The sequence below is a fragment of the Pholcus phalangioides genome, unplaced genomic scaffold, assembly GCF_987345545.1.
Source record: "Pholcus phalangioides strain wild (caught in Gottingen) unplaced genomic scaffold, Ppha-v1.0 ptg000027l_1, whole genome shotgun sequence".
NCBI lineage: Eukaryota > Metazoa > Arthropoda > Arachnida > Araneae > Pholcidae > Pholcus > Pholcus phalangioides.
In genome coordinates, this window is record NW_028301617.1 from 5039805 (window position 1) to 5052232 (window position 12428).

The following is a 12428-nucleotide window of genomic DNA, read 5'->3' on the forward strand; positions in this document are numbered from 1 at the left end:
CGAGGCTTAGCCCAGTTTAAATTATTTTTATCGAAGAACTTCCCGGGGGAGTTGTTGCAAGTCTCGTTGTGCGGATACGAAAATATAGTGTTGTACTCACTTATTTTCGGCGGGGGGCTGCAGACCTCCGTCGGAACAATTCATTTCATATTGTTATGTTAGTAATGTTTACATAATCGGGAGAGTCTGATCAGCTCTCCGGATTATGTCATGTTGCCAGATTCCAATGTAATTAAATTGTAATGTTTATAATAGTGACGCATGAGTATGCAAATTCGATAATTTTGTTGAGGCGAAAAGGCCATGCGAGGACATGTGGTCCCAAACTTCTTGTAAAAGGGGAGTATAAATTCCTCCCTCTTTGTCTCTCACATTGCGTTCGTCTAATCTTGTTCTGTTCAACTGAAGCCCTCTAGTAGGACGGTTCACCGTCTTACTACCGTATCTATTGGCCTTAGGCTGAATTGTTAAAATGCAATAATCTACATTATTTGAATCCGTTTTCCGGCAGGTCCGGAATCAAAATATAAAACAATCTTCACAGTCAAAGTTCTTCATTGCTGATCGAGGTGGTCCGGCCCTCAACCGAGAGGCCCCCGGAGCTGATCAAGGTGGTTCGGCCCTCAACCGAGAGGCCCCCGGAGCTGATCAAGGTGGTTCGGCCCTCAACCGAGAGGCCCCCTGGAGCTGATCAAGGTGGTTCGGCCCTCAACCGAGAGGCCCCCTGGAGCTGATCAAGGTGGTTCGGCCCTCAACCAAGAGGCCCCCCGGAGCTGAGCAAGGTGGTCCGGCCCTCAACCGAGAGGCCCCCAGGAACTGATCAAGGTGTTCCGGTTCTCAACTGAGAAAACTCCTCTGGTATTTACGGAAAAGCTAACAACATCGGATGTCCGATCACTGCACAAGTTGACTGTTGTTGATCATCAATTGGTGAGCCAGTATCTTTACTGCTAACGTCAAATAGAGGGCTCCAAGATATACTAATCCATTGTTAAAATTAACTAACCCATATAATTGAATAAATAATAATATTTCATGCGAAAGTTTGTTTCTAATCATTTTCCACTTGTCGTTTGCCACTTTATTGCTGGATATTTCGAACCGGGCAAGCAACTCCCATAAGGGACGTTGCACCAAGGCCACTATCACCGTGACTTTAACTTTGAGATAGTTTTTCAAAAACTACTTTGAGACAGAGAGGTGAAAATGCATTGATTCAGTGCAGTGAATGTAAGAATTTTTTCATTTTTCGAGAAATATGGTTTTCGAGAAAGAGAGGTTTCACTGTATTACGATTCACATCACAACTGCAAATATACAGGGTGTGTAGCGAACAGGGGCGTATAGCATTTTACTGGCGAACTATTGATCCTAGAGGTACACTTCCAATTAAAAAAAAGTTTTCATATAACGTGTAGTATTCAGATATGTTGTTCATGTTTGAAGGGGGTTGTTTAGTTATTAAAATATGAAAACAAACTTTTTATACAGTCCCAGTGTGCCCAAAAACCAAATTAAAAAGTTCTTGCCCGTCCACGGGCCAAGAAAACGCGTAAGTTGTTCCTGTAGAAAAGTATCAATGTGTGTCTCTCCTGATGTGCCAACTGCAAAAATTACACGTTTTCAAGTGGAACACATTCACTGAGATATTTGAACTAAAAACAGGAAAGTTGGGAAAAAGTCAGCTCTAATGTGGAAAAACTGTTTTATCTGCACTTAACACTGTTTTTTTCCTCCAATTTTCCTCCGTTTTTTGAAACTGAATATCTCAGTGAATATTGTACTTAGAAACATGGAATTTGTTTGGCATCAGGAAAGACAGGGCAAAAACTTTCTAATTGGGTTTTTGAGCACACATGGACTATATAAAAAGTTAATTCTTTTATTTTGTAACCAGACAATCCCTTGAAACATGAATGACATATCAGAGTACTGTGAAGCATCGATTATCCAAAGCAATTGAGAACTGGGGGGTGTTTGGATAACCGATCATTCATGGAAAAAAATTGTACCAGTGTCATAAGAGCAATATGAAACAAAGAAACAGTGCTAGGGGCCTCTATCTGTTGCTAACGGAACTTCTACATGCCATGTGAATTTGAATTGGCCTACTGGAACGCTTTCGGTTAACCAATGTTTCGGTTGATCGGTATTCGGATAATTGATGCTCTACTGCCCTATACGTTATTTGCAAATTTTTTCTAACTGGAAGTATACCTCTAGGATCAATGTTTCATCAGTAAAATGCCATGCCTCCTGTTTGCTATGCACCCTGTATATTAACCACTATGTACATTATATTTTTCTTAGACAAAACGTTTGGAAATAACAGCAAATATATTTACAACTAGCAAAAATGGCTAGCGAGAATAACTATCAAACCACTATTTCATAGTCACAAAAAAAAAACATTCAACAATAAATCCGGAAGATAATGTCTGCTGCCTAATGAAAAAATTATGTGTGCCGTCAGGCACTTAAATGTTGCGCCTTATACCCAGGGCTACAACGATACTTTTTCAGCCGAGCAACAATGCATTATGCCTCTGCCATGTAATTCTGAATAATTAAAAAAAAAAAATTAGCGCCTCCTCTTGGTCTAGAACAAGATCCACCTGCACCCTTCTCTTGGCTTGGAGGGGTGGGGAGGGGGGGAGGTTCCTGTTGAAACCCTAGGCCAGAGCGTTTGATGTCTGAATTCTAGTGGTCTTTAGCAGAGTTTTAGTGCGTGTATGACTTTGTTACAAGGTCAAAATGTAATAAAAGTTTTTGTCCAGTTTTGCTGCCCCTAAAGTTTAGCGGCCTAACGCAACCGCACCCTTAGCATCTACCCAAGTCTCACCCTGCCCACATCAATTAAGAGGCATGCAGCACATTTTCAGATCACCTAAGTGACCCGGGGTGCATTTACAGACCACGTAAGTGGCAAGCGAAACAACTATACATCACTTAAGTGGCCCTTTTACCCTCTCCACTGCCATACATCCATCTAGCAATTGTACTCAGGAAAAGGAAACATACATAATTCCCCCCATGGACTTCAATGGAAAGGGTTTAAACTTCCTTGAAAATTATTTTTCCCTCATAGCGAGATGCATATATTTTTTTGATTCCACATCCAAAGTGGCGGTTGTTCAGAAATCATTGTTCGGCGGTTACCTGCAATGTTAGGTCTATGGGGCACGTTCGGTTCCAACAAAATGTGGCAGTTTTTCAGAGATGGCCATTAGAAGAGGTTTCACTGTGTATGTACAAAAGTTTTATTCATTCTAAAATTGTTGATCCGTGTAGAGAACACACACAGAAAATCAATTTTATGTACAGTGAAATCTTGCTGCAACGATAAATCTGTGTACAATGATATATTTTCAAGGCCTGTGTGCAAATGTCTATACTCTAATGCTAAACTGCTTGTTACAATGACAGACCCTCTAGTAAAATATCTTTTCTTGGTCTGCAGAATATCGTTATATCGAGGTTTCATTGTATATAGATTCATTTTGTAAATCAATTACATCCATTTGAAGTTTCTCCTATTTTAACAACTGGCTGTTACTGTATAGAATAATTTTTGTTGGTCAGCTTGGTAAAAATTGATCCTCTTGCCCACCATTACCCTGATAATCAATGTTCTACTGTATATGGAAATGTTACATCAGATATTGTGACATAACTACTCACATCCTCTTCTTTAACGGTCTGGTAAGGCTCTGGACATCTCACATTAAGCAGCTCACATTTCTCCAAGTTCAAAGTCAATTCATCATCACTGTCATGCTTGTCAAGAGTCTGAAACATATGCAATATATTAGCAAGAATAAAAAAAAAATAAATTTTCAAGCGCGGAAATAGAAACAATGGTATCCCATATTATACGGGAAAATAATGAATTTCTCACCAAAGCCAAATGTTTACTTTCGATTACATTGTTCTTGTACGCAGACTCAGGCTAAAATTGCAACTTTCATTTACCTGATTTGTGAAAATTGCATCCGGTACGAGAGAATGAACTTGATGAAACTATTAATGTATTAGGACATAGGGTTTTTAATATTTTTGTTAGATGGCATACCCTGGTGAACTCCAATTCAAATTCTTGCATCTTAAGTGAGCTTCAAATTATGTTCTTGCACCCCTTTGAATGAAAATTATGTGCGGAATGAATGACTTATAGAATATAAAATTTTCTGAATCACTCTTAACAATGCCTTCTGACACTCTCAGTGATGCGTGCACCTGTGGTTAAAAGCTACCACTACTACTTCTTAAGCTGAGGCCACACTCTTGTCCAGCCTGGCCCAATACGGTCCTAAGGTTGGTCATGGGTGAGTAGTGTGGCCACTCTGCCATTGGTAATGACAGTCAAATAAATGCTGGAGGCTGGTCGAACAGAGTGACCAGTATCTTCCAGCCCCAACATTGGGACAGTGTGTAGTTAGTTCATTATTAGTCACATCATTCCCCTCTTGCTGCAATGCAAATATTTGCGAATGACTATTGAACCAGGTTCGAAATGAGCGTAGACTTAGCTTTAACTGTGCACACACTCCATACATATTCCTTGGTAGGATGAATCGGTACATGCTGGAATCTGTGTTGAGTGTATTTGTGGCCCCTAGTGTATAATGTATTCATGTTGTATGAGTTGGGCATGTTTTTGTTCTGGTGGTGCTGCCATCTGCCTTCCATACTTTGAAATGAAAATGACAAATGCCAGAATTTTCGTGTTATGCAAGTATGACATTGAGGGTCATGAAGAGCGACTTTTTCAAATGAGAGATAGGCTTGTATTTATATATCAAAATATAGATAAAACGCAGAAAACCAATTTTAGCAGACTACCACTGTTACTTAATCGACACACACTGGCTTGGCATGTGCAAGAGAGAGGAGAGGTTTATAACTCAAATTTTTTGTATTGTCTTCAGAAAATCTTACGCACCAATAGCAAATTTGGCACCTGTAATTTCTTAAGCTCTGTTCTAGAAATATGAGCCAAGACACTGCCAAATAACATTCAAGCTGCAGTACTGGCAAAAAGGCAGTAATGTTTTAAGTTCAATAACATATGGTGAATCTAGTGCATCAGCAAACTGGGTACATGTATGTTCTGTCCATTTGTAGCCCTTTGGAAAAAAGTAAACAGCATTTGATAATACACACAGATACCAACTTCATTGTGACATAGTTGAAACGTGCAATGGATTTGAAAAGCATCCAAAAAGAGAGATGAGCTGAACATTTCCGACATCAGAACATCATTATAGTTAAAAACGTATGAAACACAATTAATATAAAACACATTTTTAATATGCGACATCAATCAAAACAATATACAATCAATAGTAAAAATACAAAAAAGGAATCTAGAGAGGGGTCAGCAAAAGAAAAAAAGGAGAGAGAGAGAAGAAAATGAATCTCGAAACAAAAACTGATAAAACTGGACATTTACCTCAGACTTACCACAATGAGGCTAAGGCACACAAGGACTAGTTATAGGGAGGCTAATGCATACGAGGAACGGTAATATTGATTAATCAAAAAATATGCGAAGATCCTCAAAACAAATTATATTAAATGTATTGTACACATCCTTATATCTCATATGTTCTTTCAATTATTGCTTGTTTATCTTAGCGTGTGTTCAATCAATCAATCATCAACAACAACCATTTTCAATCCACTGCTGGATGAAGGTCTCCTCTAAATTTTTCCATTTTGCTCTGTCTGATGCTTTAGCCATCCAGTAGACTCCAGCCACTCTCCTGATCTTGTCAATCTATCTTGCGTGGGGACGCCTTCTTGGACATTTAGCACGACGGGGGTACCAATATAGAATACTTGTGGTCCATCTGTTGTCCTGTCTTCTTGCAATATGCCCAGCCCATTTACATTTTAGACGTTTAATTGTTTCCATGATATCATATACTTTTGTGTGGTTCCTTATCCAAGTGATTCGTTTTCTGTCTGTTCTTGTGATGCCTAGCATACATCTCTTCATGCTCTTTTGTGTTGTCTGTAGCCTTTGTATCGTCTTATTTGTAAGTGTCCATGTTTCAGCTCCATAAGTCAGTGATGGTAGCACACACTGGTTAAAAACTTTTCTTTTCAGACATAATGGCATCTGACTCTTCATAATTACAGTTTTTGCCAAAAGTGCTCTATCGAATCCTGATCCTGTTTATTACATTAATGATTCCGTTGTCCATGGTAATTTCTTGTCCCAGGTATACATAGCTCTCTACTTCTTCTATCTCTGTGTTTTTGAGCAGGATTGTCCTCTTCAACGCAAAGGGGTTGAACATAACTTCAGTCTTTTAATTAAAATTTAATTTTAGTGTTTGAATTCTTCATCAGTAGTTCATGATACGACTACAAAGTAATCTCGAACACTTTTGAATTGGTGGAGGGGCCCTGGGCAGGGAAAAGTAAACAGAAGACCTCAACTTGGGAAACAATGTCTAATTTTTTTCAACAAAGATATTTTGTTTAAATTTCAAGCCCTAAATTAATAGAGCCAATGCTTTCTATGATTATTTATTATCCGTGCCCGGATTGCACTTTGACTTTAACTTGATTAATTTGATTCTTCGATTTACATAATTTTTGATTTCCTTGCACCATATGTAATCTTTGACGTATCAATAAATTTTGGTTTTGCCGGAGATGCCCCCCCCCCCGGGGGCGAAGTGCTTACGTTGCTTCTTGCGGCAGAGCTTGGGTGTCTCGTGGTTTGTCCAGTTTTTCCAATGGAGCCCAGGCAGAAATGAGATCTAGCCTGAACAGTCCCAAACGTTCCAAAAACCTTAGTCGGCAAATGAACTTCCCCAGCATAACGTTCGTTACTTAAACTGTTCCTTTTGGGTATATAGGATTTTATGGTGACTTTTAAGCATATGACAATGCTGTTAACAAGCTCTTTTTTTAATGGGAGCCATAAAAATAGTCTGTCCCTCTTTCTCATACTTTTTCATAGTGACAACTTAACCGAAATTAGCGACGAATAAACGAGGGTTTAATAACATTATGGTCTATGAGAGCTGGAAGGGTCTGAAGAAAAATGACGACTTAAGCGGAGTGACGACTTATCAGGGTGACGACTTAATGAGGTTTTACTGTATATCTAGAGCTTTAACAACAGCAGATGTGAAGACAGAGTCAAACGCTTTCTCAAAATTAGTGAAGGACATATACAATGGTAATTCATATTCCTTGTGTCTCTTTATAAGTTCCCTGATTATTTAGATGTGATCCATTGTACTGAATCCACTTCAAAATTCTGCTTGTTCTTTGGATGTATGTTATAAGTTAATGTTACGTAATGTTATTAACATTTATCATGTGCTATATATATAAGTAGGGATATATATTTATCATATTTACCAAATGGATGCGATAAATGTAAAATTTGCCAAATTTGCCATTTTTTTATGAATAAATGCACAGTTTGAATTTTATCTGATAATTTATACTTTTTGAAGCAAGTTGTAATTATGCTGAGCACTTGAATTCTGGAACTATCAACTGTGAGCATGTGCATGTGGCCTCATAATTGAGCTATAGAAAGTTGCTAGTTTAGTTTGATTTTGTGGATGAATGCAAAATTTTTAATTTGAAAATTTTTTTTGCAGATGAATGCATAATTATTGATTCCAAAAATATTTTTAACACAAATAAAAAATTATTGATTTTAAAAACATTTTTGCAAATGAATGCAAAATTTTTGATAAAATTTTTTTATTTCTTCACAAATCAATAGAAAAATCAACCTGAAAACTGTAATTTTTTCAATTCTACAATTTGGAAGTTTTTTGTTGTTGCAAAATTTACATATCTCTAGTTATAAGCCAATTATAAACTACTTGAAACACAAACTCTGGCCATATCGTTATATTGCAATTTACCGCCATTAATGAGATGGCTTGGAAGTGAAGGTGCCTTAAGCTTATCCGTCGTGCTTATCTCTTAGCTTATGCCTTAAGCTCACTAGGGAAAATATCTTATCTCTATCTTCCCTCGGGTTCAAATCCGGGACCATGACAACAACCTTCACTGTGGTAGACAAGCATCCTTACGCCACGCCACTCGGGTGCAAAGTGATGCCAACAGCACGCCGTAGCAAATTAAAATGTCACCTTACAACCAATTACAACATATCAGCCAACAGCAACAGATAGGGTTGAAGCAACTGTATTAGCGTAATTCCACTTAACTGCAACCAAGACTTAGGTTCTGAAGAATAACAACAAAAGCAATGACGCCTACCTCTTCTCCGATAATGGTGATCTTAGGGAAGTGCCTTGAAAGCGAATTCACAATACATCTCTGTGCTAGACGATCTGCTTCAGTCTGTAAGTCATTGATACCCTGGAACATATTAAATAATAGCAACATGTATCAACAATTTCATCGAAGAAACATTTTTTAGAGAAACTCAATTCAGAATACGCTAACATGATCACTCATAAATGCATCAAATTTAAAAAACGAAAAAATTATTTAGGAAAATACCAATATGCTCTACAGCTAAGGTTTCAAAAGTTCATCAAGAGCCAAATTCCCCTGCTGTGATATATCTCCCCCACTCCTTTCATTAATCATTATTTGCCAACAGATTTCGATATTTTTGAGAGTCGTAACAAATCGCGCCATCTATCATCTACAGATCGTAACAATACACTGAAACTCTGTTTCACTCGTATGTCTTTAAAATTAAAAGTTCTGCGATTCAGCCATGTGATGGTGTAATTTTTCTTTTAAATTATTTCTATTAAACTTTAATATTGTGGGCTACAAACTTCAGTATTCCAGTCTCCTTGACGGGAAGAAGGACGAAGGACAGAGAATATTCTTGAGAATACTCTCTCGAAGAACTACTATTATAAATTACTAGAGAATATTCTTATCGAAAATAATAAGAATTATTCTCAAGTTATTTATAGAGATTATTTATTATAATACATGTTATTACATATATTCTTGAGAATACTTTTTGGAGACTTTCTTCCATAACTGGAGAATATTTTCATCGAGGAGAATATTGTGAAGGACTATTATTAATAACTTCAGAATAATTCTTATTATTTTCTATAAGAATATTCTCTAGTAATTTATGAAAGTAGTCCTTCCAGAGAATATTCCCAAGAATATTATATATAACTATATTATAAATAGCAGGAGGATATTCTCATCAAGAACTTATAAGAATATTCTCAAGTTATTTATAATATATTCAAATTCCTCCAGAGAATATTCTCCTAAAGAATATTCTTGAGGATTTTACATCTCTACCCTTTAATATTTTCTACATGTCGGCACCTCTGTTGCTAATCACTAGAGCCCGGATTATATGCAAATGCATATGTGCATATGCATTTGCATATTTTGGCCTTTTTTAGCATTAATGCATATAAATGCATAAAATCAAAGAATTTCCAGTATAAGTGCATATTTTTGAAGGTTTACTTAAGCTCATTCAATTTTTTTTTTATAATTTTCCAAATAAATATTGTTCATAATATTTTCATAACATCGATTTTTTTCCCCGTATGTGAAATTTAGTGAATTAATACATATTTATGAAGTATTTTACGACTACTAACTGTTTTATTGTAAGGCTATTTCTAGAGATGTGTTAAAATGTTAATTTTATTTTTAGAAATAGTGTCGAAATTCTTTTATTACTGCTATTTTCGTTATTGAGCAGCTACAACAAACTGAAAACTAAAAAAATGCCTGAATAAAAAATATGTAGAAGTTATTTGCATATGCTGTATACATATATATGAGGGGATATTTTTTGGTAAAAATGAAATACATATGCACTAATAGAAAACATGTATTTTAAAAACACATTCGTTTTTTTTTTTGCATGGTGTATTTTTTAATGATAGTTTCTCTTTTTTAATGCATATTTTCTCTTTTTTTATACATATTTCGGAATTTTTGACTTTTTGAAGATTTCTAATGCATATTCTGGGGTGTTTAATGCATATTTTGGAATTTTCAGTGCACATTTTATATTTTAAGTGTAAATTTTTGAATTTTTAAGTGCATATTTTTGCATTTTTAAGTGCATATTTTTACATTTTTAAGTGCATATTTGCATATTTTTAAGTGCATATTTTTACATTTTTAGAGCATATTTTGCCACTTTTTTAGTGCATATAATCCGGGCTCTACTAATCACTAACTTTTTTTACAACAAAGAATTCTATAACAATTTCTTTGTATAAACACAGAAAACTAAAACCCATTTAAGCTATTGCTCTTTATCGCAACACATGACTGACCCGGATATGATGTCAACCAGAAGTAATGGATATGCGACAGACCATGAAATAAATTTCGAAACTGCTTCCACTTGGGTCTGATACATAGAAGCAACTCACGCGGAACTACACGAGTGAGTTTCTTCAACATATTACTGAAATGAAACACTAATGACACACAGCCATACAAGGGCGTAGCAGGGGGGGGGGGGGACCCCCCCCCCAAAATGACCGAAAAAAGGGAAAAAGATGGCCAAATCCATTGTTCTGTCACTTTGCCCCCCCCCCAAAATGAAAGTGGTCCCCCCTAACGAAATTTCTGGCTACGCCCCTGCAGCCATACACACATACATAGGCCCGAGCAACAGCAGAATTTTGTGTCATGGGTTCGAGCACCCTAGAGTTAAAGAAATTCACGATGATTTGCATGGGAGATTATAAATCTCCAGCTGAGCACCCATGAGTCTAAAACATTTCCAATCCCCCTCATCCTGCAACAGGAGCACCGAAGACTGGCATCGTTGGCTGCCTTTTGGATCAGATTTTATTTACAGGCTCGGATCTGTGGTGGACACTCCGATCCGATTTTTCACGAGCTGGGATCATTGGTGGGTTTTTAGATCAGATTTATCCCCAGCTGGAAACTTTTGGCAAGCCTTTCGATCAGATTTTTTTACAGATCCCCCAGGCTGGGATCTAGGGCGGCACCTTGAATCAGATTTATCCTACAGGATCCCAGGTGGGCCTTAAGATCAGATATTTCACAGACCCTTCCCCCTCTACAGCGAATTTATAGAGCGTAAACAAAAATCATAAAAAAAAACACCCTGGGTTCATGTCAGCCCCACCCTCATAACAGCTCAAGGACACTCCTGCATACACATGGCAAAAACTCAATTACGATCCAAAACAGATAATCTTAACAATTGGGGCAAGGTATCTCAACCAACGTTGGTGTCCCAAAATATTCATCAAATATACATTCAACAACTGACCGAACATCTTTAACCCCAGCCGCCGGAAACCTTCTCAATTCCTAATTTGCCAATGCCCCCCCCCCCCCCCCCCCCGCCCAATAAAGAGTCGGGTACTGTATAAATGCAAGGGTGGGGTCCAATAATCTGATTGGAGAGCCCAGAACTCGTTAAGATAGTTTTATATAGGAATATCGATAAAAACCATACATAAATTTAAATGATTAAAAACAGCACAGAAACATAACTGTAACCGTGTCTGCACTGATGTCGAATCATCGATTAACGACAATTAATTAAAGCTCCTCACCTTGTCGACAATTCCAAGATCACCTTTCCTCATGATGTCTCTGATTATTTTCCCAGCATGATTAGCGACGGCGACCGAGGCGGACATGACTCGGAGCAACAGGAAAGTGTTAGAAGCCATCACTATAATTTTTTTTCAAGATCGTTAAAGATTTAATGTGTAATCACGGATCGAAAATTCTACGACGACAAGTTACAAGTGGTTTTCGATAGTGATCCAAAGTCCGCAATAACCGATGTGGCCGAGAGACAAGGACAGAGAGAGAAAGCAGACGAGAGAGGGCAGAAGAGGGGCGGGCGAGTGTTGTTTATGTTTTGCGTTAAAACTTCTGACGAGGAACGTAAAATATCACTTTTTCCAAACCTACCGCGAGACGTGCCAAAAAAAAAAATATTCTTCCTGTCCAAGTCACTGAAAACTTTTGTGACCATATGAACTGAACTTCCAGGGACACTATTTTCTCTTAATTTTGACCCTCTCGACCTTTTGTTTAGATAAAAATCAGGGCGTAGCAAGAGGGGAGGGGGGTGACTCCAGTGGTCTGGTCCTCCCCCCTCCCGAAATGTGAGAAAATGATGACAGATAAAAGGGAAAAAGATGGCCAAATCTATTGTTCTATCTCTTTGGTCACCTTCCAGAAATGAAAGTGGCCCTCCCCTCCCCCGAACGAAATTTCTGGCTACGGGCCTGGATAAAAATGTCCCCTTTCTTTCAACGAGAACAACTCGGATTTTTTTTAATTACTAAAATTAAGACTTAAACGTATTTTCCCAACTCATACCGTATTCTTCCCCGCATTAACCGGCATGCCGTGGAACTCGAGGGACATCAGCTTTTTGAATGTTGCGGTCGGATCGATTCCCGGCATGCTAG

The 12428-nt window shown here is 37.6% G+C and overlaps 1 protein-coding gene across 2 annotated transcripts in view; it reads right to left on the minus strand.

The window, feature by feature from the left end:
* Positions 1–11858, minus strand: part of LOC149068232 (3'(2'),5'-bisphosphate nucleotidase 1-like) — a 33669-nt gene extending 21811 nt beyond the window's left edge. For both annotated transcript variants that reach the window (XM_089251826.1, XM_089251825.1), the window contains exons 1-3: positions 11556–11858; positions 8266–8367; positions 3682–3789 (exon numbers count right to left, since the gene is read on the minus strand). In XM_089251826.1, coding sequence (XP_089107952.1) covers positions 3682–3789; positions 8266–8367; positions 11556–11675 — 330 coding nt within the window. In that variant the 5' untranslated portion in view covers positions 11676–11858. The remainder of the gene's footprint in view (positions 1–3681; positions 3790–8265; positions 8368–11555) is intronic.
* Between the last annotated feature and the right edge of the window lie 570 nt (positions 11859–12428).